General features: G+C 48.0%; 1 protein-coding gene and 1 long non-coding RNA gene across 14 annotated transcripts in view; one reads left to right on the top strand and one right to left on the bottom strand.

Moving 5' to 3' along the window:
* GRAMD1B (GRAM domain containing 1B) overlaps window positions 1–25,921 on the top strand; it is a 111,828-nt gene extending 85,907 nt beyond the window's left edge. For 7 of the 13 annotated variants that reach the window (XM_061476030.1, XM_061476022.1, XM_061476029.1 and 4 more), the window contains 18 exons: window positions 6,788–6,808; window positions 7,764–7,787; window positions 12,295–12,379; window positions 13,209–13,312; window positions 13,456–13,551; window positions 14,023–14,103; window positions 15,184–15,299; window positions 15,687–15,900; window positions 16,577–16,766; window positions 17,107–17,250; window positions 17,728–17,846; window positions 18,880–19,022; window positions 19,639–19,742; window positions 20,282–20,485; window positions 20,967–21,057; window positions 22,869–22,976; window positions 23,716–23,833; window positions 24,137–25,921. In XM_061476030.1, coding sequence (XP_061332014.1) covers window positions 6,788–6,808; window positions 7,764–7,787; window positions 12,295–12,379; window positions 13,209–13,312; window positions 13,456–13,551; window positions 14,023–14,103; window positions 15,184–15,299; window positions 15,687–15,900; window positions 16,577–16,766; window positions 17,107–17,250; window positions 17,728–17,846; window positions 18,880–19,022; window positions 19,639–19,742; window positions 20,282–20,485; window positions 20,967–21,057; window positions 22,869–22,976; window positions 23,716–23,833; window positions 24,137–24,226 — 2,052 coding nt within the window. In that variant the 3' untranslated portion in view covers window positions 24,227–25,921. Of the gene's footprint in view, window positions 1–6,787; window positions 6,809–7,763; window positions 7,788–9,997; window positions 10,981–12,294; window positions 12,380–13,208; window positions 13,313–13,455; window positions 13,552–14,022; window positions 14,104–15,183; window positions 15,300–15,686; window positions 15,901–16,576; window positions 16,767–17,106; window positions 17,251–17,727; window positions 17,847–18,879; window positions 19,023–19,638; window positions 19,743–20,281; window positions 20,486–20,966; window positions 21,058–22,868; window positions 22,977–23,715; window positions 23,834–24,136 lie in introns of those variants that run through there. The other 6 variants (XM_061476025.1, XM_061476023.1, XM_061476026.1 and 3 more) reach the window with 6 other exon arrangements.
* On the bottom strand, window positions 21,064–24,826 carry LOC133280964 (uncharacterized). Its single transcript, XR_009747321.1, has 3 exons — window positions 24,688–24,826; window positions 24,046–24,222; window positions 21,064–21,709 (listed from the first exon to the last, which is right to left on the bottom strand). It is a non-coding gene; the product is annotated as an uncharacterized LOC133280964 (long non-coding RNA).
* Window positions 25,922–26,362: the final 441 nt, after the last annotated feature.

Here is a 26,362-nt window from a genome sequence, read left to right as displayed (position 1 = left end):
GTACGCAGCTCCGTAACAGTTTACGTAGGCTAACGATTTTGCAGTCAAGACCCTGTTTCTATGGGAGGCTCTGTGGTTTGGAGAAAGACCTTGGAAATCAGCTGGTTTTATAATCTGGAACATGAAGGGTCATGGAACAAATATAGGTTCCTCTGTGCAGACAGCCTAGAAAGGGCCCATGCATTTCTCCAGTCCGAAGCCCTGTGTTGAGATGAGGCTCAAGATGCATAGAATCAGTTGGCCAATCCTCTGTGCATTACATCCTATCAGTGCAGTATTTGACTGTCTTGGCAGGGCAGATGATGTTTTCCCTAGAAAGATACTGTGTCTTTTGGACCATATTTGAAACAGCCTTGTCTTTGCTGTTCTGAGGAGCAGGGTTGGGTGACTCAATTTTCTGTGAGCAAATGGGAGCCCTTGAAACACACATGGGAGCCAAATATAACCTTTGATTATAACCCTCATGTGAGTGGCATATTATAAGCTAGTTACGTGTGTATTTCCAGTGGTTTAAAGTGAAATGTTCCAGCCTGAACAACTTCATGGTGGCACAGGTATAGCTCTGATGGCTTGTGTGAAACGAGTTGTTAGATCTTTGCCCGATTTAGTGCTGGACACAAGAAGTCTTCATCCACTATGGCACAGGAGAAGTGTTCATCGACTCCCCTTTGTGGTCGCTGTCGGCAGAGGAAATGGGATTCACTGGCCCGCGTTCACTGGGCTGAACTGATCACTCACGGCTATGGGGAGAGTATGGGAGTTGAAAAGAGCGGGCAAAGAGTTTTCTCAGGATGGATCATTTAAGACCTGTCAGCTCTGAGGTTGCCCTTGAGGTCAGACTTGCTTCCTGTGTACTCAGCAACCTACAAACACCCCGCAGGGCAGCGGGACCGGATGACAGCATCAGGCATTACGGTGCCAGCAGTGTGTCCCCAAAGGAGAACCGTGCAGATGGGAGGCAGGCAGGATGCTGTGGTTATAGCCATGCTGGGGGACACTGTCTGGGAAATGGCATCCTTACTAAGGGGGAGTTACAGAAATGAGTTGCTATGATTTAAGGCCATGGGAGTGTGATTCTCATCACCGTGGTGACTGTAAAGCTTGGCTTTATAAAAGGGAAGGGGGTATAATGTTTTCTGTTGGGTTTGTGGGTTTTCCTTCTCGTGATTTGCGAGGTAATTTTTCTTCTTTCCTTAATTTCTCTCTTTTCATTCCTGCATGCTTTCTCTCCGATTAAGTCACACAAGCGCCTCTCCAAAGTAAGCCTTCTTTTTTCTCTCCTGTCCCCCACTGTAGAATTGTCTCATCACTCAGAAACCCTCCCCGTGGTACTGAGCGGTGACCCCAGTAAGGCATTCTCCTGGTGCGGCTGTGAGAATGTCAGCAAGAGCTCAGCCCCGTGCCTGTAGCTGAAGCTGGTTTCACTTATATCACTGGGATCTCATTAATATTTGCTCACATGGTGTGAGAGCTGGCCTGTTCATCACATTCCTTCAATTACTTCTGACTAATTTTAGCCTTTGTTTTAAGGTTTGCTTTCCCTCCCCCTTGAAGCGAGCTGCTGTCTTTGCCAGGGAGAAATCTGCTGGCTTTGGTAGGCTGACAGTGCCGTAATCCCTTCTCTTTCCTTTCTTCTCACTTTATGCCTTCCAGAAACAAGAGTTGATCCCCACAACTTCTTGCTTGCTTTTTATGATGAATAGTAGCTCTGTGGCCAGTGATCTCAGCTTACTGCCCTCGCACGCTTCCCCGTGTGATGTAAATATTAAAGATCAGTGATTTCAAATGAATCCAGCTTAAACCTGTTAGAACAGACCTGTCCCAAATGAATTGTGAGAATTCATGGGCTCGCTCTCAAAGGTAATAAGTAGAAGATCCCTCTGTGGGTGCTTGGATTGGAGATAAGATCATTTGAGATTGACCTCGCATCTCTATGCTACCCTCAGAAGAGTGTACCAACCAGAAATGCGGATGGGATGCGTACTGGATACCGTGCCAGGCTGTTGGCATTTCCACATGTATACAAGGCAAGTTAAAACCAGAATGGCTTGGATGGCTTCATAATCCACGGAATCAATGCCTTGGCCTTTCCCCTGTTGATGCCTTAGGTTTCATTCTAGGCGAGTTCTCAGAGAGCAGTGAAGTCTGCAGTGCTGGCTTACTGTTTTTCCTTAGTCGTAGTGCCTCCTGTGTCCAGCCTGACCTTGCATGTTTGCTGGTGTCTGCTGGAAGCTTTGTTATGTCTTTTATTAGACAGATTGTCTTGTGCTTGGTAACTGTAGCTTAAACCACAACAGTGTGAAAGAAGCTCTATGGAAGATGCAGGTCTGGAGTAGCAAAGAGTCCTGAAAGGATTGCTGGTGAGTAGAGGTGTGTGGGTCAGGACAGGTCGTGGTAAGCTGGAGGTGCTTTGCCTAAGTTATGAAGAAGTTTGTTAGGAGAGGGACTGATGGGAAGAGCACTGGTAGGGAGTGGTGTATATGTCAGATGTGTGCATAGTGGTACTGTGATGAGCAGCACATGAGGATGAGAGGAAAACCCCAACAACTTTAAGAGAATTAGAGAAACAAGAGGGAAGTGGACCTCAAGGTGAGTTCCAGTGCAAGGAAGATAAAGCACAGAGGGAAGGGGATCCTGGGCATCGCCTCCCCAAGCCTCTGTCAGAGCCTGCTGCCTTGCTTACCATGGTCTGTGCACAAGGTGAGCCTAAAGCAGGGTCAGTCTCTTCTGTGTGCTCCCCAAGGTGGCTTTCTCTGGTATAAGGGGGGAATCTCGGGTGTAGTGACCCCCCTGATTCTCCCCACACAGATGATGATGGTATTGTTAAGACAGGGAGAGGTTAGGAACCGAGCCTAAGATGTTAACATCTCCTTTCTCAGCCTCTTCTCCTCTCCCCGCCCGTCTTGAGCAAGAAGAATGGTCTCGTTTTCCAACCTGTCTCGCTAATGAAACGAACCAGCTTGAGCCCATGAGTTTGATGCTGTGTTTATACAATTGCTGACAGATCTGCTTGAAGTCTCTTTTGTCTGTTGTGTCAATTGTCGTGCTGCAGCGTTGCCATCAGAGGGAGCGCTTCGCCAGGAGTTTTTAAGCACTGGATGACACCTCCAGGAAGTCTGTCCTGGAGAAAGAAAAGAGCTTTGCCATAGCATCCATGATGTGGCATGGACCAAACCCCCGACAGGCCTGTGTCAGCATTAGGCTTTTACTGGCAAACACTGCTGCTTTCTGAACTTAGTAAAAAACCCCCCTTTTTGCTAACAGCCAGCAATGAAATACGTATTTTCAACTCTTCTGCTCCTGCTCACTGTTAAAAGTGATTTCCTTTCCCTTGTAAATCCTTCAGATTCTTCCCACTGTCTATCACTGATAATGAACGCTGAGGATGAATACCAGGTTAGGGGAAAACATGAGTTTTGATGTAGCCCCTGCAGCCTGTAGAACAGCTCAGAAAGGTCTCTTGTCTTCAAAGCAGGGTTGAAGTGGTTAGAACAGGTTCGTCTGTAGTCTTGGCCAGCTACATTGTGCAGAGCTCCGAGACTGGAGGTATCTTAACCTCATCAAGCCCTTGCTCCAGTGCTTAATCACTCTTGGGAACAGGCTTTTTCCTTCTACCCGAGTAGAATTTCCCTTACTGCAGCTTATGACCGTTGCACCTTGTCCTTTCAGTGTGCGATGATGAGAAGAGTTTGGCTGTGTCTTCTCATTTACCCCTGCCACTGGGTGGTATAATCCCCCTGTAAGTAGTAGGTGATGAAATACTGGTCATTTTGGACCAGGGTGAGGGATTTAGGAATAAATGTCCTCAATTTCTTTCAGTTACCTGGCCATAGGGGTTTAGAAGTGAGGTGAATAGCATAGATTTTGGAAGAAGGTCAGGAGAAAGGGCTCTGGAATCTGTTCCAAGCTCCACCCTCACCCTGGTTCTGTGCCTCTGTTTTCCCAATTGTAAAATGGACTCAGGGATACTGAGAGAGCTCTATGGCGTATCATTCACTTGGCAAAGGTTTCCATCCCCCTGGAAGTAGTAGGAGTGAGTTGCGATCCTGCTCCCAGTAATGCTGAAAGGTGGCAACTTGTGTTGGCATCAAGTTAGCAGGCTGAACTTTGTATGTGTGATCCACTGCTTCCTATTAGCACTGTAAAGCTGTAATCTTCCATAGCAGTATATGCAATACCATTAACCTATGAAGATTTAGAGGCAACACTATATTCATTAAAGGCTCATGGAAGATACCCCTTATTTTGCCTTCCTCAAGTTCTTCCTGGTTACAGCCACCATGTAACTGTGAACTCTGGTATCTGCGCCGGTAGCATCGTCTCTGCAACTCAGTTACATCTTCTCCTCTTCTGTGTGCGACTCCATTCCTCTGTTACTTATTTCTTTTCTCTTTTCAGTTCTAATGCTTATGGTTTCTTTTTCCAGTATGACAGACTTAACCTGCTCAAAGTAAGAATATGTTTTTCCTTTTTCTTCCCCCCCCCCCCCCCATTACACTGTCTCTTGGTTTTCATCATTCACATCCCCTATGTTCTGATTCTAAGTGAGTTAAAAAAGAAGGTAAATAATATTGAAGATAGATAGAAGGATTCAGTCTCCCTTCTCTTTGGACTGTTTTACCTGCACAACAGAGGTCGGGGGAAGGAATCTCCTCATGTTGAGGGAAGGCAAAAGATGAGGCTTGGATGTCAATATAATTGTGTGGAAGAGCTTAAGAAAGGAGGAGCTGCAGAGCTGCTTTACAGAGGAGCTGAAGTTTGGGGACGTTCAAATGCAAGGGGCCAAAAAGAGTTACTGCAGTGAATGCAGCAGAGGGGGATGAAGTCCTTTTGCAGTGTGCTGACACCGCAGCATGTGCACCCTGATTTAGGAGACAGAGCGATAGCGGTGTCTCTGTTTTGTCTATGCCAATTATAGCTTGATTATGCATCCTTTTCCCCCAGGAATTTGTGAGTTATGCCTTTTGCTCATTAAGGCAAACAGATGGCAGAACAGATCTGCAGGAAAACCACTCCCATCTCAGACAAGGTGGTGTGTATATGGTTTAAGATTAATTCCCCCAATTCTTTTCAGGACAGGCTGAATTCCAGAAGGCATTTTTCCATGTCCTACTTACAAAGGATGACTTCAACCAGACCCTTTATGAATGGAGGGTATGGCCAAGTATGGAAAAGTGTAGGAAGTAGAAGGAAATTCCTCTGGTTAGTTAATGAGCCATACTGTGTATTCAGTTCATATCCTATCCCCAGGATCTGGGGAAAGGTCTTAGGGATGTTCTTTTTAACATCAAACTCCTGTATTTTGGCCTGTGGCATATACTGTGTTACTGTGGGGGTTTGCATTAGAAACCAGAGCAAGTGAAACTGGCAGCAATGCCCAAGGTTGCAAGGGTTCCTTCAGGAATGAGATCCCGATGCCAGTAGGGTTGTCTGCGGGAGTGGCATATAGGGGAACTGAAAGCAGGGGGGTGTAAAGAAAGAGCAGTGTGAGCAACCCCATGTCTACATAGAAATCTCTGGTCCAATCTGATCTCATTAACACTTGGTACTTACTTTCCTCTAATGAACATCCTGTACATCGTTGGTCCTGTTGTGGGCTATCCCAGTGCAGGTAGTTCTGCGTCTCTGTGAACGTGACCTTAACTCTGAGCAAAGCTTCCTCAGGCTCTGTTACAAGCTGGGGAACAGTCTGTTTCCCTTCAGCTTCCAAACTGGGTGACGAAACATTCCCAGTCCAAGGGTCAGAAGCAAGATGGCTTCAAAGAAAGAAATGCAGTGAAACATTGCTTCTATCCTTGGGTATTGCCTCAACTCTCCCATGTGCAATGTGGACATGCATTGCTGCTTGGGGGAGAAGAATGGGCACAGCCATGTAGTAGTAAAAGGCTACAGGGCTCCCAAGCTTCATTGCCCTTGTGTAAATCCACCCTAAAATGGGGGATGCCTATATTGCCAGTGCTGCTCTATGTCCCGGCATTGGAAAGCCGGCCTGACTGGAGTGGGAGTGTGAAGCTCTCTCTGTGCAGATAAATCTCACCTCCAGCTGAGAACTGCCAAGAGAGACTTTCCAAGCTGAGCTGGCTTTTTCATATGCTCCAGTGTGCCGTGTGGCCTGTCCTCTCAAACCATCTGAAATGCCATGATAAAGACAAACAAATTCACATGTGAAATGATGCAAAACACTGTGCACTGAAATTCTGGAGGGGAAAAATACATCCCAGCATCTCTTTTCTTGTTATGCTTAGCTTTTCTAGTGATTTTCCCCTTCTTTTCATCAGTTTTCCTGGCTCCTTTTTAGAACTTAAGATGCTATTGAAAGTTTGCTGGATGGCTTTTGTGAGTCAAACTGTGTCCCTGCCTCTCCTCGTAGTTCTTCAAGGGCTTGTTTGCACAGGGTCCCTTCAGTGCAATGTGATTTTTGCTACCTGGCCAGCAAGGATGAAGCCTCTCAAAGGCATGGCTGATGATGACTATGAGGAGCTCCCCTGTTGCTAGTGGATGCTGCTGTTCTGCAGAAGGGAGTACAGTCTGTGTGTGTGCGTGCATGGGGACATGCACACGTTAGCCTGAATTGCTTCCTATGATGGACTCGTGCTTCTGGATTTGTTCTTTGTTCCTGTAACTGGAAGTAACTGTTAGACCACACCATTGAAATCTTCTGTTTAACCCCACTTTCACTTCACTACTTATACAAACCAGATTGGACCTAGTTTCTCTGTCCATCTTTCTTTTGGATCCTAAGATCTCTGTGCTAACTAATGCTTCTCTTTTTATTTTGTCCTTACAGAAAAGCCAGAGTTGGTATAATGTAAGTACTCCAGTTTCTCTTGTCCCTGGGTGAATATGGGCTGGGTACCTGGGCGGGGGGAAAGGTGCAAAGGGGCTTTGCAATGGCACTGGGGCATACTGACCATTTCCAAGAAGAAGAGGTGGAAATGGCTCAGAACTGGCATCCTGAGGGAGGGGATGCCAGAGACAGAGAGCACAAGCTTTGTCTTTTCAGTCACCCACACCCTGTACCTTATTGTTTCCCAGCAGCGTTGGTCCTGATGTGATGGACAGAGCTGCCCCCCTGCAAACCCATTGCATCTCTCAGGGTGGTGTGGGGCGAGAGAGGAGCTGTTTTCTGTCTAACAAACTATAGCAAAACTCTCTTTTGCTTCTGCCTTGCTCTTGTTTTCATTCTGCAAGCATGGGTGGCAGTGCTGTCAGTACACAGTGTGCTAATTCCCACAGTCGGTGTCGTTCTGCACAGTTAAACCCTCATGGCTCGAGTGCTCTAAAGTAGATAGTTGGCAAATACAGCAGGCATTCCATGTCCAGCAGCATGGAATGTTCCTATAGACATCAGAACCAGTGATTTTGGCTGACTCAGGTTTGACAGAGGCATGGGAGGCAGACTTAGGTACTTGCTGTATGTAATCAGCACCAGGATAGTAGCGAGGACAGGAAAGGCCATGCTCTCAGGAGCAGATTGAAGCATGGAGGCAATGGCATTAAGAATGCAGGATAAACCACGGTAGGTCAGACCAGTGGAGATGTGGCAGAGAGGGGAACGTGGAGTGAGGCAGACTGGGCAAGAATGTGAATCTGTGGCCATGGCTAAAGGTGACTTTTGCTATTACTGCTTTTACTGTAGCTGCTGAGATCCATACCCTGCTGCATGATGCTTTGCTGTGGTCTGCTTCTGTGGGTCTCTTGTGTTTTCATGTTCTCTCTATCTTATCTTTCTGTTCTCTTGTTTTTCCTCCATATATTTTCAGCATGAGAGACAGTACATCCGGAGAGTAAGCACTGGCTGCATTTTTTTTGTGGTTCCCCCCCCCCCATCCCCCAATTATTTTCCTTTAGCCAACAAAACCAAGCCATTTTCTATTAGTAGAGACATTCTGGCCAGATAAAAGCAGCAATGTAGATGGGCCACAAACTCCAGGAAGGCAGTCAAAGTCAATCCTACTTGGCAGTATTATTACCATTACAAATGTGCTCATGTATCTCCTTGATGCAGTGTCCCTTCTTTGCCAGCTCCTTCCAGGCAGGATTATTCTGGTGTTTGGACCATTCTGGTTCTTCTGTTCCTTTCCCCACTGAGAGCAGCTCTAGAAATGAATCTGTGCAGGCTACCCCTTATGATTTCCTTTATTCGCTTTGCACCACTTTGATTTTACATAAACTTCACTATGCTCAGAGCAAACACTCTCCACATTGGTCTTTGTGCCAGTTCAGCACTGCCACTGTATAAATACAAACCAAAATACAGTCCTTGCCTCAAAGAGCACGCAGTCCTTAAAGATCCTTAGAGCATCACTGGTGAGAATGCCAGTTTCTTAAGGTTACTTTAGGTTTTGCTGCTTTTAACTGCTCTTCTTGTCCTTGTAGCATTGGCAATTGGTCCTTGTCCTCTTTGGCAGCTGGAACCCTTCCTTTTCCCTTTCCTGGATGCCTTTTTTGTCTACTTTTTCCTTAAGGTGCTACCAACTTCTCTCACCTTGTGTGTTCTTCTTTTGATCCTACTACTGCTTTTTGGGATTGACATCCCTGTCAGATTGAGGAGTGGGAGAAAAGGGGTGAACCAAGGGCTGGTTTGGCAGACCAGCCCTGGCTTGGTCTTGGTGTGCTTTCTCTGCTTTGCCTTCCGGAGGACAGACACAAACTGGTCCAGGTGTGAGGTTTAGACAAGAGCATCAGTTTGAGAGCAAACGCTCAAGCTTTGCTCTGTGTCCGTGTCTTCATGGTGGGAGAGCAGACACCATGACTGGGCTGGCTAGGTTCACTAACAGTGGGAAGAAGCCTTCAGTGAGGAGCTGCAGACACAGAGGCTCTGGTTTAGAACTGTTATTCTTAGAGCGGACTGGGTTTGGAGCAAATGCTGTGGGACGGGTGGCTAGTTTCTTTACTGCATTAATCAGCATAGCAGAACTGCTGTCAGAGGGGGAATGTATGCTATCCTTTTCCAGTGGTTTTCCTGTTGTCCAGAAGCAATGTAAATCTTCTTCCCTAAAGGGTTAACAGCAAGTCCCTCAGTTGTGCAAAGCAGATGAGATTTTCCTTCCCCCTTTTCTCCCTGCCCCTTCCATCTCTCCTGTTTTCTGTGGCTTGTGCTGAACCAGGCTGTACCTATCCCTGTTATTGTGCTGTCAGATCCCACCCCCCAGCAGCAGTTGCTCTAAATTTCCTGTTGGAGGATCTGTCTGTGTACTAACAGGGAGCTCTTGCCGTTGGGAGGCACCCTTTTCTCCCTGTTTCCCCCCTCACCGTGCCACCCTGTCCTGTCTCTCTCTGCAGTAATGTTTGCTGTCTCCACCTCCAGGTTAGCTCTTCCCATCAGTTGTGTCATTCATCCCTGCAACAGAGGTGGGTGGATGTGCAGACAGAAGCATCCTGGTGGGTTCTTTTTTGGAAGTAATCCCATGAAGAGTTTCCACCAAATAGGGCCATTCAGTAAAGCAATGCAGGTGCCTCACAGATGTCTCTAATCCTCGCTGTTTGTCCTTCCCAGGCTTGTTGTTCCCTCATCATTGGGTGGCAGATGGATGCACTGCTTCCTTCTGGCAGAGTTAAATGGGGAGACCTGCATGCTGTCTAGCACTAGCAATGCTTTTGTGGTGCGTCTGAGCAGACAGAGCTCTTGTCAGGGAGCAAACTGCAGTCCTTGGCCCTGGAATGACACAGTGGCTTTGCATAGGCTTGGTTGGTTGGTTGGTGTTTCGGTTTCTGAGGTCTATGTGCCCAGTTTGTTAGGAAGGATGAGGATTTACTTCAGGATACTCGTTTCCATGGGTTCAGCATCGTGGTTGAGCAGCACTGGTGCCAAAGTGTGGATGTTTACCTCTTCATTTCTAAACTTGAGCAGAGAGATGGATAGGCTGGGGACTAGGGGCAGAGGGGTATAGGGAGTTCCATTGCTTCAAGCAATCATCCTGGGACCTGTAGGGAGTTCTTTTGCTGGAGTCCTTCATTTCCAAAGTGACTTGATAATGGAGGAAACCTAGAAAGAGCTGTGCTTTTTGAGAGGGCTCAGAAACACATACAGGAATAGCGGAGCCCTTAAGATCCCTAGCTGTGTGTGTCTCACATGCCTGATTCCTCATCGCTGTACTCTTCAGGCCGGTCTCTCCTTTCTCCCCTCGCGCCTCCCCCAGCGCACTCTGTCCAGCAACTTTCCATTACAGGAAACATCTGCTGGGAGGCAGGGCTGAGCCCGGGTTACTGCAGGGCATTGGCCGACAGCATTACCCAGCTACAGTGACTTAAAGCATGTGCGAGGCGTTTCGGGACCTTCCCCACCCGATCCTTCCATGAGAAGCTGTAACAAAGACCGGGAGCTGCCTTTCAGAGCAGAGAGGGAATAGAGGAGGCACTGAAGGAAGGGGGGTAACTGCTTTCTGGTTGAAAAAGGTGGGCACAAACCCAAGCTGAAGCCTCCGAGCTGTTGGTCCTGGTGGTTGGAGCTGTATCAGTTGCCAGCTCCTGTGCATCGGAGCTTGGCTGGGAGCTGCACGTGCCTTGTGCTGACCTGCCTGGGAGTGCTCAGGCTACCAGCACCCCTGCAGTGCTGCTTCAGGGGATACCCACAGCAAGAAGGTGGTGAGGCTGGAGCTTTGGAGCACCAAGATTGCCTGCCAGCACGCTTACCCCAATGAGCTGCTTCTGCAAAGACCTGGAGGGCAAACCGACTCTCAGATGTACAGAGCCTGCTAGGGCAGGCGACCTGAATGTGAGCAGGAGCATAGGGGAGGGCACAGAAACCCCTGCCAAGCTGCTCCATCTCTTTTGACTTTGAATCTAAACAAGAAGCGGTGACAGCAGGAACAGGAAAAGTTTGACTGGGAGCTGTGCAGTGGGAGTGCTATGGATTCCTTGCTGGAGTGCGGGTCTCTCTGGGATCTGGTGCTGGATCGCGAGCTGCCCTGTCTGCAGAGGGACCTGGATGGGTTTGTCGACTGGTCACAAGAATATGGATCAGATGAATTTCCAGCTGTGAGTGTCTCTAAACCCAACTGATTGTCACTAACAGAAGCTCTGGTGCTGAGCTGAGGTGTCTGCTGTAGTACAGGCTTTAGGTCAGAGCATCCCTTACTGCAGGGAAGGGAGGGGAGCACCCTGCCACATGAAACTGTGCTGCTAAGCTGGGTTGCTGTAATGCACTGAACCCAAAGCTCAGAGCTGATTGTAATCTCTGTTCCCTCTGCTCTTTTTCCATCCTGTCTGCTTGTCCCAGGAAATCTTGGGCTTGGGGCTCTTGCTGGAGCCCATCTCTGAACCAAGATCTTTTCCAGATGTTCAGACTAGAAGCTATGTCCTATAATCACTTTGATTTCTGGGGAAGTTCCCTTTCTGCTTTGGTGATTTGTACTGCACAGCTGGAAGAGATAGGAGAGGGTTGTTGAATGGAAATGGAGATAGGGAGGGAAGAGGTTGTACCCCAGGTTACTCTGGCTTCCCTACATGTGGGAGAAAGAGCATGATAGATCAGGTGAGAGATACGTGTCCCTGCATTTGGATGTGTCTCTATTTTGGTCAGCTCTGCCTTCAGAAAATACCCTGGCTGCTCTGAGCAGCTGTCAGCATGGGCACGGTGTGCAGGGGGATCTGACATGGGCAGAGGCACGTTAGAGGGTAGTAAACACCAGAGAGAAGCCAGCTCCTGGGCTCCCTCCAGTTAATAGCACCGTGAGGCCAAGTGTCTGCAGAATGAGTGCGAAACACAGTTGAGTCCCTGTGAGAGGATCTTCTGAGCCCCATAGGAGTGTTCTTGGTGTACAGTGGGTAGTTGTGGTTCCCTGACTGACTTGATGGGGAGAGGAATGGGATAACTGCGGTATTCCTGAGCTCTTGATGACGGTGACTGTTCAAGTCCCTTTGGCAGGGCTGCAGGTCTACTAAAGCACCTATTTCCTGTGCTGCTCGGCTGTTCCTGGGAGAGCTGGGGATTGGTGGCAAACTGATGCACTGCAAACATATGTCATACTTTGTGCGGTGTAGGATTGCAGGAAAAGAGGTTTCTCCTGCAGCCCCAGCTTCCATACGATTCCTTTTTGCTACCTCTGATGCGGGTATAGCTCTTCTACTCTGTACTTGCTCTTCCAAATCAGGTTCTTCTCCTTTTCCCACTTAATGCACTAAACCCCAAATCCTCCCATCTCTGTGTCTGCTGTGGTGGGAGCTCCTAGCCTCACGCTTTGTAAGTGCATCCGATCCCCCTTCTCCTTACCGAGGTGTTCCCGTTTTCCCACTCCGTTTCTCTGTTCTCGTGCCTGCCCCTCTCTTTAACAGGCACTCTGTTATTTGCAGGTATTGAGTCCAACTTACAAACAGCGGAATGAAGACTTCAGGAAACTCTTCAAGCAGCTTCCTGACACGGAGCGCCTCATCGTAGGTAAGGTGCAGCCTATGGTTTGGGGAGGAAATCCAACACACACACGCATGCGGCTTGCTCTTCGGAGAGGTTGCTACCAAGGAACAAGCCCGTTGTGTCTGTCTTGTGCCCAGATGGAACCCCTCCTCACCATTTCTAATGGGTTTCATCCATTTTGCTTCAGAGAGCAACACTGATTTGTATCAGCTGTGGCTCTGTTCCCTCGTGATGCGAGGAGCATGTTTCCCTCCACAGTGCTCCCCCAGACCTGACAGTGTGTCAGCCTTGGAGCTCCTTCCTCCTTTGGTCCGAGTTGCATGTCTCAACATACGTGCCACTGAGCTTCCCTGTTTTCCAACATCCCTGATGCCCCCTATTCACACATGACTGCCCTTCCCATATCTATTTAGCCTTTGGCCTTGCAGCTGATTAGTGAATGCCCAGTGCCTTGCATCTGTTCTTTCATTTTATGTAACTGATGAGCTCATACCATGTCTCATCCTGTTGAAAAGTGCACATTCTTATCAGGGGAATAGAAATGGTTTCGGATGCTTAAAATGGGCGAGAAGTGAACTAGAAGGCAAAAAGGAAAAGACACATTATAGTACATGGGATGATAATAAGGCAAGATCATGAATCAGTAAGAGAGGTTTGTCTGTGACATGCCCTTAGGAGGAATCATAACCAGTGGACAGAGCAGCAGCTGTGGCTCAGTTCCTTCTGGCTCTGCCTTTGGCTTTCTGCAGCACTGCACTGAGTAGCTTCTTGTCTTGCTGCTGATCCTCACCTTTAGGCTGTCCCGTCTCCTGATTTTGATGCTCCTAAATGACCATCTATTGTCCACCCACAGATTACTCATGCGCGCTACAAAGAGACATTCTCCTGCAGGGCCGCCTCTACCTCTCTGAAAACTGGATCTGCTTTTACAGCAACATCTTCCGCTGGGAGACACTGGTAAGGCTCTGTCACACTGCTGCACGCGTTCTGTGCCAGCAGGTCTGCTGACATGGCTTTCAAAGCACTCTTCCCGTTGTCTCCCTCATCTTTACCTGTGTTCTTTCTCCGCCTTCCCTTCTCTTGCATGGCTCTGACTGCAGCTGACGGTTCGCTTGAAGGATATCTGCTCGATGACCAAGGAAAAAACAGCACGGCTCATTCCTAATGCCATCCAAGTTTGCACTGACACTGAAAAGGTACATCCTTGAAGCCTTCGCCCCTATGGTCATCCTTTATGGCTGGCAGAGGCAGGGAATGTCATGGGATTGAGTGCGTTTGCTGCCTGGAGCCTCGGAGGAGGCACCAAGGTGTAGAGCTTCTGCAGACCTCAGGCTGAGGCTGGAACACGTGTTGATCCTGTGTGGGGTGTGGGAACAGGTAGGAGATCTGGGTTATTTAGTAGCACATCACAAACAGAGCTGTTTCTGTGCTCAGATGCAAGCGAGAGGACTTGCAGCTGATTCTCTCCCAGTTCAAGCATCTCTGGGTGAGAAGCACTCAGCGTCCCTGTGAGGCCTTCAGTTTTTATACCCAAGAACCAAGCAGCTGTGCTGTGTGGCTTGCTTACCCCTGTGAGCTGGGAAGTGAACTGAACAGGCTTGTTTCTTCTTCTTCCCTTCATTGGGCCTTTTCTGAACTGATTTTTCGCTTTCTCTCTTCCCATTCAGCACTTTTTTACTTCCTTTGGGGCTCGAGACAGGACGTACATGATGATGTTCAGACTGTGGCAGAATGCTCTCCTTGACAAGGTACAGACACCAGCCCTTCAGTGCTGGGGTGGGGTGGAAGGGAGGTGATGAATATATGCAGATGCCACTAACGTATATGCATAAGAAGACATAGGGACAGTAAGCACATGTGTTTAGGGACATCACTGCAGGTGAAGTTTTCTCTTTTAACATGGAATTCTGTCTATGTACAGACATGCAGTAGATCCCACTTTGCCTCTGCTGAGGTGTGGAAGCATGTGTCTTAGGAAGGAGGTTTTTTTGAGGTCCATAATTGAAGTGAAACAGCCCAGAAGAAAACAGTTGAAAATGGAACAGAATTAGCTCATTGCACAAGCAAAGCTCTCACTAAGTCTGTGTGTAGACTTCAAGGTAGGACAGAAAAGGGCATCCCAAAACCAGCCAGTGTTAGGTAGGGTTAAGGGCTCAGTGGGTTGGATTGTACAATAAGGCAGGATATGCACCTGCTGTGAAGGGGCCCCACTTATCCTGTATTTGATCCCAGTATATGTTCCACAATCCATTGAGTATTTCTGGCCTCCCTGCGGGAGCAACACTCATGAACTGACATTGTGGTGCCCCCAGCGTTTTGGGATGTTTCTGAGTTCTTACCATGCTGGAAGGTTTAAGTAATCAGGCACCCAGAATACCCTGTCCTGAACATGGGGGTAGTGGTTGGTATGCCAAAGGATCGCTTTGCTTTGGGCAGCTTGTGTTGCTGCCATATGCTGTCATTTGAGCAGCCTTTTGGAGTTCCTGACAAAATTCAGTGTCCTTGCTTTCAAGGGCAAAGCAAATGGGAATGGAGATAAAGACAGGAACCACTTCCAGAGCTCTGTTTCCAAATGTAGGATCCGTGTCTGGCAAAAGAGAGGGAGAAAGAACCCGGTCCTTTTCTCCTGATGTGGATTAGAGTGCATGTGGGAGGAAGGTGAAACACATTTTTCTGGATAAAACTTTCTCATTATAGGGTTCCCCCCCCCATGTTTTTCATTGCTACTTTTGGGAGCTAGATTAAAAATTCCTGCCTTATTCCATGCAGTAACTATGGGAAGGATGCTGTCAGGTGAAAACGTACGCTGTTCTCTGTTCCCTCTTTAGCCTCTCTGTCCAAAGGAGCTCTGGCACTTTGTCCACCAGTGTTACGGGAACGAACTGGGTCTGACCAGTGATGACGAAGACTACGTGCCTCCTGACGATGACTTCAACACAATGGGGTGAGTGAGGAGGAGTAAACTCTGCCTGGGATGAAGAAAAGATGGCTTCAGGAGAGCAGGAGTCCTGATACACACTGCATCCCTCAAACTGCTGATTGTCCCTGATGAGAGATGCTGGGTTCCGGCCAAATGTTTGCCCTTAAATGTGTAATATCAGTAAAGCTGAAGGCACAACATTTCCTCATGGAAGCTGGCAGGGATGAAATGCCTGCCTCTCTACTTGCTGGGCTAGATGAGCAACTCTGTAAATGCCAAAGCATCCCATCACAAGGCCAATCAGTGTGTTACACGGTCAGAAAGTGCTGATATCCCCTGTACTGAGCCATTTCTGCTCCCGGTCAGCCTGGAATCCTCATAGAAATATTCTTACTTGCTCTGTGTGTCCAGTTGTAGCTGTACTGAGAGGGGTAAACATAAAAACCTGTGTTCTCTGTGGCGTCTCAGCTACTGCGAAGAAATCCCCGTGGAAGAGAATGAAGTCAACGACAGCTCCTCCAAAAGCAGCATGGAGGCCAAGCCAGAAGCTAGCCCTCAGCTGCCAAAGAAATCTGTCACTGCCAGCACACTGACATCCACGGGAAGCAGTGAAGCACCAGCCTCGGTAAGTGCTTCCTCTGTTGCAATGGGAGCAGTAATCCTTTCCTCTGGCAGCCAGCTCATCATCCTTGGTGCTCGGATTCCACTGCAACAAACCTTGGTACTTGAATCAGTGCTATCTGCGAGCATGGCCTTTGGCCTTGAAAAGATGTCCAGAGCATGCCTGAAGTCCTAAAATCCAGGGAACTGAGGGCTTTTAGATGTAAAGAAATGGAGTGTTGGAGATAAAAGGCTTATGAGTTTTTCTCTGCCTTCAGTTATTCCCTAGGAAACAGCCTGTACCCCGCTAGTATTACAGCAGAGCAGACCTTGTTTAGATTGTAGAGCAGTTAGGGTTAGAAAGGACGAGTTTCAACACCCTACATATAACCTCAGATTTTCCTAGCTGTACAGGGCTTGTTTGGTAGCAAACCCAGTGTTGGTGTGCTTGTCTGAACAAACAAAAAGCCCTGCGTACATCCCCAGTTTGAGCTGTATGTGGTTCTTGGAGAGGAGGTGATCCCCTATGTCCGTGTGTTTTACAAACACTGTATGGTGACCTTCCTCCCCTCTCTATTATTTAATATCCAGACATGTTGAGGCCAAAGGTATGAAGATTGGCTCAAGGATGTGCAGATTTCAGAAAGCACCCTATTTCCAAGTGCTGACCTTGCCTTTGTTGTGCTCTCTCCTTGCTGCAGTTTGATGGAGTGCTACCAGAGGAGGAGGAGGCAGTGGCAGAGAGTCCTGTGGAAAAAGACATTGGCATTGCAAATATCATGGCAGAGAAGATAGAGATCATCAGCCCCGTGAACTCCCCTTCCCTAGACTTCAATGACAACGAAGACATTCCCACTGAGCTCAGTGACTCCTCAGAGACCCATGATGAGGGTATGTGGGGACGGGCTGTGTTGTTTTCAGCCTTCTCCCATCCTTTCCAGTGAGGGACTGAATACTGAATTCCTTTTCTGGACCCTGCGAGTTCAGAAGATGCAAAGAATTCCCATCCTGGGGATGTGGGGTATTTGGAAGGATGTCCCTAAAATAACCTGTGTAGTTAATGACCCCTTCTGACTTTCCAACTGTTGCCCTGAGTCAGTGGAGGGAAAGGGTTGCAAGTACCAACTTCGGGTTCCTTCTTCACTAATACCGATGTCCTGGTGCTGTGAAAGCACAGCCTCTGATATTGGCATGGATCAGGGCTGAGTTTTGTGGGCCTGTTTCCCTATAGGGGAAGTCCAAGCCTTTTACGAGGATCTGAACGGGCGCCAGTATGTGAATGAGGTGTTCAACTTCAGCGTGGACAAGCTGTATGATTTGCTCTTCACGGACTCCCAGTTCCAGAGGGACTTCATGGAACAGCGCCGCTTCTCCGGTAAGCTACCTGGCTTTATGTTCTAATTGTAAAGAGTCTAATGTCTAATTGTATGGAGGAAACAGCTCTTAATTCTGAACATCAGCTAAAGCCTGGTCCTGTGTTCAAGGTTTAAGAGTGTGAGGAAAAAGCTTTTCTAGCTGTATACCACACACAATGGCACAGACTGCACAGTTAATGATGCAAAGAGAGCATCCCTTGGCATGCTGTGGTCCTCCTTTCCCTGTAACTGGAGCTTTAAAGCTGAAGGAGATAGGTCTTGTATATAAAATGTAGGTATTTTCCCCTCTTCCAAGTGCAGGGAAAGGGGGAGAGGCTGAGGACATATCTTTCACACTCAGTTGAGCTCTAGTGCTTCTGCAGCCAAGGGGAAGGCATTTTGTCCTGAGCATGGTTATATGGTCATGCCTTTCCCTAGGGAATTGACCCGAGATCCCCCTCCAGTTACTTGAAGGGATTATTGTTTTGCCTTCTCAGATATTATCTTTCATCCCTGGAAGAAAGAAGAAAATGGCAATCAGACCAGAGTGATCTTGTACACCATTACCCTCACCAACCCTTTGGCCCCCAAAACTGCCACTGTCACTGAGACACAGGTATGTGGAAGAGGGAGCAGGGGTGTAATGCTCTGTAGAAACAGATCTGTGGTTGATTTCCTTGTCTTGGGCATGCTGCTTTGCATGTTGTCATTCTCCCTATCCATTTTCCTTTACCCATTTTTCTTATATTAGCTTGCTATCCAGTGTCACTGCAGACATGAATAGCTAATCTGAGACTTCCACTGGATTGCATTGCAAGGAAAAGGCCATACATTTTCCAGCAGAAGCAGAGTTGTTTGGGAACAAGCCAGCACATGCTAACAATTGTGTGTGTTACCCAGGCTGGTGCTTTTTGAGCTGTGGTCAGTCCAGCACATGTTATTCATGAGCAGGGCACAAGAAAGACACTGTCTTGCCAGTGCTTCTCACAGTTCTACATAGAGATGTCCAGGCTGGTGAGGACAATTAGATGACCTGTTTAAAGTGATGGGCAAAGGGAGCAGCACACTGTCAGGCAGGCAAGGACCATTTTATTCCGTGTTGTGGGCAAGCACCAAAATGCACTTTGCTGTGTCCTCATTGCAGAGGTACATGGAAATAGTCTGTAAGAAAGGATGTGATTTGTGTATGAATCAGATCAGAAGCACTTGAAAGAAGTAATTGACATGTTTCTGCCGTGTTTAGAACCACAGAATCATTTATGTTAGAAAGGACCTCTGCTTAAAGCAGGGCCATTTTAGATCAGGGTGCTCCCTGACAAGCCAGACATGAGTTTAATGAGGTCCAAAGGAATGGGTCCTCATGTGGTAGTGTGTGTAACTACATCTCTGGAACAAAATGCTGGGGGTTGAGCTGCTGGGACTGAATGGTCCTTTTGAAAGGTGCCCTTGAGTAACATCTGAGTGAAACCCTTGGTTTCCTTGAGCAGACCTTCCCTTAAAGGTGAGATGTTCACAGGGGAATTGCAGAGATGGAGCGTGGGTACGGGCATGGGCTCCTGTTTGTGGTAAAGTGCTGGTGAAGGTGCCAGTCTATCAAAGCCGTGTTCTAACCAGACTAATAGTTGCCTTGCATGCTGTCTTTTCTGCAGACAATGTACAAAGCCAGCCAGGAAAGCGAGTGCTATGTCATAGACGCAGAGGTGCTAACTCACGACGTCCCCTACCACGATTATTTCTACACCATTAACCGCTACACGTTGACTCGTGTTGCCAGAAACAAAAGCCGACTCAGGTACACTTCTTGGGGGATGAAAAGAGCCTTACTGATGACCAAAAGGCACCTCTGGGTGGGAGTTCTGCTGTTTGGTGTGTTAGAAGGGGTTAGGGAGCACTTAGCCTTATTTCTTTGTCGTACCATGAAGAGTTGCCACAGGGGTGATAGCCTACAGTGGTGGCATGGGGCAGACAATAGACCCAATGCAGAGGAGTTGGGTCAGGGGGAGCCTTTACAGGCTTCTCTTGCCCCCTCTTTGGAAGCAGTGGTTTGCAGGGCTGGTGGTCACACACAATCAACATGTGACATGCTTGCAGGGGCTGGGCTTGGGGGGACAAGGGGAGGAATCTGATGCCAGGCAAAGCTATAGGCTCCACTAAGCAATGTAATGCCTGCCTGCTACATGGCTGAAGGTCTTGGGAGTCCTCTTGGGGGATGCTCTCGTGATGCCTTCCTGCCGCTGCCTTTGGAAGGCCTTTTCGTGCAGTGCTTCTGGAGAAACATGAAGGGCTGAGACCATTGCAGAACCAACAGTGTGCAGGGTTATTTCTCATTTATTATTGACACAGGAGTGTGAATTGACATCGCCTCCAGGGAGCAAAACTGGGATAACGACTTTCCTTTCTTCCCGTAGGGTTTCCACAGAGCTGCGTTACAGGAAGCAGCCTTGGGGGCTGGTGAAATCCTTCATTGAGAAGAACTTTTGGAGTGGCCTAGAAGATTATTTCCGTCACTTGGGTAAGAGCAGTGATGAGTGGAGCTGCACAGTGCAGCACCTTCCATAGATTATGCATGCATCCCTGGAGCATGACATTGTCATACTTGCTGCCAGCCTACTGGGGATCAGACCTTGGAGGGTGAAACAGTAAAGTGCACTGCTGGTTCTTCTGCCATATGTTTCTTATGCTTAAAAGGCTGTATTAGGTTTGCTTTTTCATTTATATAGGAAAACACATTTTTAAATGCTTTTTTGCATGATAAGCCATGATTTCCAAGTAAGGGTGCTCTTGAGGAAGAACTCTGAGACATGGAAGTGCTTAAAACCCATGTAGATGAGGCCCTCAGTGATACGGTTTAATGGTGGTCTTGGCAGTCCTGGGGTAATGGTTGGACTTGATGATCTTAAAGGTCTTTTCCAACCTAATTGGTTATGATTCTGTGATGTGTGGTACATCCTCTGGCACTGCCTCTTGGCTGTGCCATTCGAGGTCTTCAGTCTGTATCTCTGCAAAGCCAAGGCCACCCCTATTAAACACTTCCCCTTGCTGCCTCTGCAGAGAGTGAGCTGACCAAGACAGAGAGCACGTACCTGGCTGAGGTGCACAGACAATCCCCCAAAGAGAAGGTGAGCAAGCAATCGACCGTGCGCCGGAGGAAACGCGCCCATGCCCACCTGCGGGTGCCGCACTTGGAGGAGGTGCTGAGCCCCGTCACCACCCCCACCGACGAGGAGGTTGCTCATCGGATCAAGCATGTGGCAGGTAAGGGACTGCAAGATCCCTCATTTCTCTGTGCAGGGTTAATGGGAAGAGGGGACAGGGCTTTCCAGGGCAGGAAGGATGGATTGGATTGGGGAGAGACTCTTCATTAAGGACTGTGATAGGACAAGGGGTAACGGGTTCAAACGTAAACAGGGGGAGTTTTGATTGGATATAAGGAGGAAATTCTTTCCTGTTAGGGTGGTGAGGCACTGGAATGGGTTGCCCAGGGAGGTTGTGAATGCTCCATCCCTGGCAGTGTTCAAGACCAGGTTGGACAGAGCCTTGGGTGATATGGTTTAGCGTGAGATGTCCCTGCCCATGGCAAGGGGGTTGGAACTGGATGATCTTAAGGTCCTTTCCAACCCTAACTGTTCTATGAATCTATGATTTGATTTGAGGAGATGGAGGGGTGGGTAGAGGGAAAAGGGATGCCCTCCCCACCGGACAGCATTTCCTAACCTGACCTCATCTATCTCCCCAGGTTCCACTCAGACACGGCACATCCCTGAGGAGAGCCCCAGCGGCTTCCACCTGCAGAGTGTCTCCAAGCTGCTCCTTGTCATCAGTTTTGTGTAAGTGCTTTTCTTTGCTTTCCTTGTCAGCTTCTTAGCACCTTTGGTCCTTTCGTGTTCTGTGCTCCCCTGAGCCAGTTTTTACTCTCACATGTTCCTCTCTAGTCCCAAGCTTTGCACAACACAGAGGAAGGAAAAGCAATGACAGGCAGAAAAGAATGAATTAAGATTTCCCCCAAGTGTCCCATCAGGTCTTTTGTTTGGCTTGATCCCAGCTTTTGTCAGTGTTTAGCTGGCCACAGATCTGGCTCTATAGGTTCTGGATCTTATTTTATCAAATACTTCAAGTAAATGAAGTACTGAAATAAATCACTTAAATCAATATCTAAAGAGAAGAATTCCAACAAATAGAAAGTATTTATTATTTCAGGGACTCCGTTTAGAGATTTTCAGTGACATCTAGAAACTGTGGTTTTGGTTTTAGTTAATTTAAGTCATTTAATGCAATCTGGCACCAAACTCGCTGTTACGATGAAAGATGACCATGCCAGGCTCCCTGGGAGTGCTGTGCTACCTTAAGAGCGCTCACTGTATGTGAGGAGTCTGGCTGTGACTTCTTTCCTCTGCCAAAACCTGTTTGGGACTGGTCCTGGGCAGTGGTTTTGATGAGGATAATATCTCAGAAAGAAGCTGGACCATTTAGAGATGATTGCTGTAAAATAAGGGTAGAAATACATGAAGCAAGATTGATCAGCATGGTTTTATTGTTCAGCAGCAGGAACTGTGTTTGATTCGGGTCCCTTTTCTGCCACTACCTTTCACGGTGGCTAGTCTTGGACTTGGCTGGATGTGTGCTCAAAGGGAGCTGTCTATGGGCTCCTTGTATCCCTGTGCTTGGTTTTTATACCTAACCCCAGGTGTATTTACTGTTTCTTTGCCTTTTGGTAAGTAGCTTTCATGTGTTAGTGCTGCAGTGGATGCTGGGCAGGCGCTGTGAGGTGCTACAGGAGCAGTGCAGGCACAGTGGGGTTTTTCATCACATAGAGAAATGGAAGCATGTTGTTAAACCCCGAGGAACAGCAGAAATTGGGCTCAGTCTTAAGCTCCACTTGCCTTTTAGTGAGGTGGGAAGAAGCTGAGCTATAGACTGAGGTTTCTTTTCAATTTGAGCTCCTTGCTGCCTTTCCTTTTCCCAGTGGGGATAGACTGTAGAGGTTTGCAGCAGCAGCCCAGCTGGTTGCTGTAATGATGGGTAAGGTAATGTAAAGTGATGTAAGGATGAGAAGGCAGCCTTGTGCTGTCTTTTGCTTACACAGCTCATGTTTTGCTGAGCATCTTTCACCATTAGCTGCAGGCACGCAGTTAGGTATCTGTCCTTCTTGCTTCTCTTCCCACTGTTTCTTTCTTCCCTCCTCTCCCCATGTATCTTCTGCACTATTGAGCCCTCTCCCTTCAACCCTGTTTCTCCTGTTCTGTGTTGGTCTGTTTCTAACCTGCAGCTACTCCCTTTTCTCTTCCCTGCTCCCATTAGGATCTGTTTCAGGTACTGTCTCTCTCTTTTTTTACCTCTTTACTCTTCCATTTCCCTCCCTTTCTCTGCATTCAGCTCATCCACTCACCCACCCTGTTCTGTCTGATCCATCATCCCTGTCTTTCTGTCTCCTGTCTTCCTTGCTCACACATTTCTCCCACCAGGTGAAGCTTTGGGTTCTGACCACCTTTTGCTTTTAAATTAGATCAAAATCTAATTTAATTAGATTGAATTCCCACTCACATACAGCGTGGACCTGACACCTTCTGAAAGCCTCAGGTGTGACTGGCAAGCAGTGGGCTATGCCGTGCTCCTAATGACCTGTTCTCTTTATTCCCAGTCTGGTGCTGCTGGTCATTCTCAACATGATGCTGTTCTACAAGCTCTGGATGTTAGAATATACTACACAGACACTCACGGCATGGCAGGGCTTGCGACTGCAGGAGAGGTACTATCTATCTGTGTCGTTTGCTTTGTACCGGGGAGGAGAATTTGGGCCTGTGACACATAATCAGCTATTAGATAAGTGCTGTGAAAGGTACAGGTCCAGATGTCAGGAAGTTGTTGGAGCATGGGAGGAAGAGAAAGATCACAAAGAGAGCACAGAGCACAGTTCCTGGCAGTAGCAGATGGGAAGCAGGGAAGTGTGATTGCAGATTAATTCCATTTCCTTAGTAATTGGTAGCACAGGGCCTTGTCCAAAGCCTTTTGGACATCCTATTTCAGTATAGTGTGCTGAGATGTGTAAAGCTCTATGCTGCATGGCAGCATTTCCCCGTTTCCTTTGCAGAAAGCATGACAACAGCCAGGCTGAGTTTATTGTGGGGAGCAGTATTTACTGCATAGAGTCCTCCACTGTGTCTAGGGTTAAAGGCAACCAGACAGTTGCATCTCCCAGGATGTGCACATCTCCCCAGCAATGAGAGCTCACCGCATTGGTTCCTCCCACAGTTCAGCAGCTTCTGCAAAAGGCACATCTTTGCTATTAATTCATACAGAGAAGCACTGTATCTGATTTAGGAAATGCTAAGCATGTGTAAACGCACTTGTGCTCAAGAAAACATTTTACCCTTTAGGGTAGAAAGACACAAACTGATTGATAGACTCTACACGCTCCCCCAATCCACTTTGCTCCCCCTCAGCCTCAGTTTCCCTGGATTCACTGTTGCTTGTGTTCTGCCTGACAGGTTACCCCAGTCTCAGACAGAATGGGCTCAGTTACTAGAATCTCAGCAGAAGTATCACGACTCAGAGCTACAGAAATGGCGTGAGATCATCAAATCTTCGGTGATGCTTCTAGATCAGGTAACATCAGAGGGTCACTGTGTCCTCCTTAAGCCATACCTGTTTCCACCTTAGTCCCTGTGGAGAGGGCTGCTTACCCCACACCTCAGTTCAGCTCACCCCATCTCTGTTAGGTGGGAAAATGCTCTCTTATGGGTTCCCATCTTCCCAGTCCCCGCTTGCACATCCCATCCCCAATGCACCGCTCACAGATTATGGCATCAATACTTTACATGGAGGAAGGAGGGACCAACAGGGAAGGAATTCCCAATGTGTTCTCACCTCTAGGGTGGCATCATAGTGGAGAACTTTCTTGTCTTGCAGATGAAGGATTCACTAATAAATCTTCAGAATGGCATCGGGTCCCGGGACTTCGGGTCAGATCCAGAGGAGAAACGGAAACGTTTCCACTAACAGGCAGGAATGCAGGAGGCCAGAGGACGGTGTGCAATATGTGTAAATAGGATATATAAATATATATATATAAATATATATATATACAGAATATAAATATATATATTATATACAGATTTTAAGAGAAAAAAAAAACAAAACAAAGCCTACGTATCGAGAGGAAGGATTGACCTCCAACACTGGCTGAAATGGAGCGTCTCGGTGGCAGTGTGCTGTGTGTGTGTGGGGAGGGCTGTGCTCTCCCAGCACTGAGGTGCGCTTAGGGGCACCTCGGAGCGTGCTCCCCTGGGCCTGTGCACCACCCTTGTGTAATATTCCTGCCTGTCTCTGTCTGTCTTATGTTGTTTCAAAGGGAAGCATCAGCGTGAGTGCCCCCCCACCCCACCCCTCCCTGCGCATGAAGGTCCCTGGGTGACTGTATTTATCTATACACACGAAGGGGACACTGTCAACTTTCTTACCTTGCTGGCTTTGGGGCGGAGAGGTTTTGGCAGTCACTGTCAATGCCTTGCAAAACTATTCCACATTGGGAGAGGAGGCTGCAACGAGAGCTGCTGTAGGTCTGCAAAGAACATCTCTCGCTGGCAATCAGCTTCTCTATGTCTTGGAGCAGAGATGCTATTTACTGTGGTGCCAGCCAGCCTGGTTCAGAGAGCAGAGCACAGCACATAAATGAGCTGAAATGCTTTCTCCAAACACTAGTTTGATGCCTCCTGTTATTGATACTGCATTAATAGCCAAGGAGGTGGTGGGAAGGGGAGTATCTGCCTACAAGGTGCACGGATGGAGGAGAGCCGTGCTGCAGGAAGCACGCTTCCATCCTTTTGACAGTGTCCCCTGTAGTTCTCTGCTTTCCATGTGCTGGGGCCCCTGCCATTGAGCCATCCCTATGCTGAAGTTCTACGTCGGTGCTTGAAAGGGTGACTGCCTGTGTGACTCCCCATGATGGGGGAGTATTCCAACTGGAAAAGCAAACCAAAACTAGTATTGCTTTGCAACTGCTCCCACTCCCCTGGCTCAGCAAATTTCCCTCCTGCCCCTGGTCTGAGAGACAATTCTGCTCATACCTTGTCTTACGAACTCTATGGGAAACCAGTAGGGAGAGAAAGGACAGCTTCTTATCTTGCATGCCTATATCTATATAGAAACAAGGGCTCTGAAGGTCCAGGAGAGGTTAGGAAGGGTCATGGGGACCAAAAAAAGGAAAGGAAAAAGGGACCATCAGTGGGTGGCAGGGATAGATCTGGATGGTATCTGTGGTGCAAGGTATCTGACTGGTATCCTTTGTAAGCTGGATAGTGAGGCTCTACCTCTGTAAGCACGTCAGGTGATAGAGCTGCATTAAAAAGACACGAAAATCCATTAAATACGGATTTTCACTTGTTCTGGGGGATAATTCTGGACTCCTGTTAGCAGGCAAATGAGGAAGAGGGGCAGCAAGACTGTACCCAAACCCACTGCGACTGCCTGGGATGCAGAATGCTTGTCTCAATGTTTAATCAGTGCTTTTTCATCTTACCCAGCCACGTAGATTAGGTGATGCGCGAGGTCCTCAGTGTCCACCTTGTTCAACACCAGGATTTTCCCACCTTCTGAATGGCAGGAGGGAGTCAGCTGCATATTCCCTGTATGCAAACAGTGCAGTTGTAGCTTGTCTGCTGTCTCTAGCTCCAGTGGGCGCTGCAAGAGCAAGGGGACAAAAGGGTGAGTAACTGCTCCTTGTATTTTACCCTCATGGAGTCCAAGGAAAACCCTCCCAAGCTCCCACATTCCAATACACGTACACGTAACCCACTGCTTTCTCCCACCACACAACACAACGTATCCCACGGAAGACTCACATTTGAAGAAGCACAGATGGACACGGGTTATTAAAGAGACATTTGCGAGTGTGAAAGCAAGGTACAGTTGGGGAAAACATGCCTCAGCAACTAGAGTAGTGTGTATTTATGACTATTTATTTAATTTAATGCTGCTGACTACTGTACTTTGTTCCTCCCTGACTTTGGTCCAGGGAGGCTGCTGAAATGGCTACTGTACAATGAAACTGAGGTGCTAGTGTGTTCTGTGGCTCATCTTGGGATAGGAGGGCCCCAGTTCCCCACTGTGACTTGACACACTGGCCAAGAAGTCCCG

The sequence above is a fragment of the Pezoporus flaviventris genome, unplaced genomic scaffold (assembly GCF_033815535.1).
Source record: "Pezoporus flaviventris isolate CSIRO_AGI_PZ_B2104156 unplaced genomic scaffold, CSIRO_AGI_Pfla_v1 ptg000093l, whole genome shotgun sequence".
NCBI lineage: Eukaryota > Metazoa > Chordata > Aves > Psittaciformes > Psittacidae > Pezoporus > Pezoporus flaviventris.
This window is presented reverse-complemented; position numbering and strand designations above follow the sequence as displayed.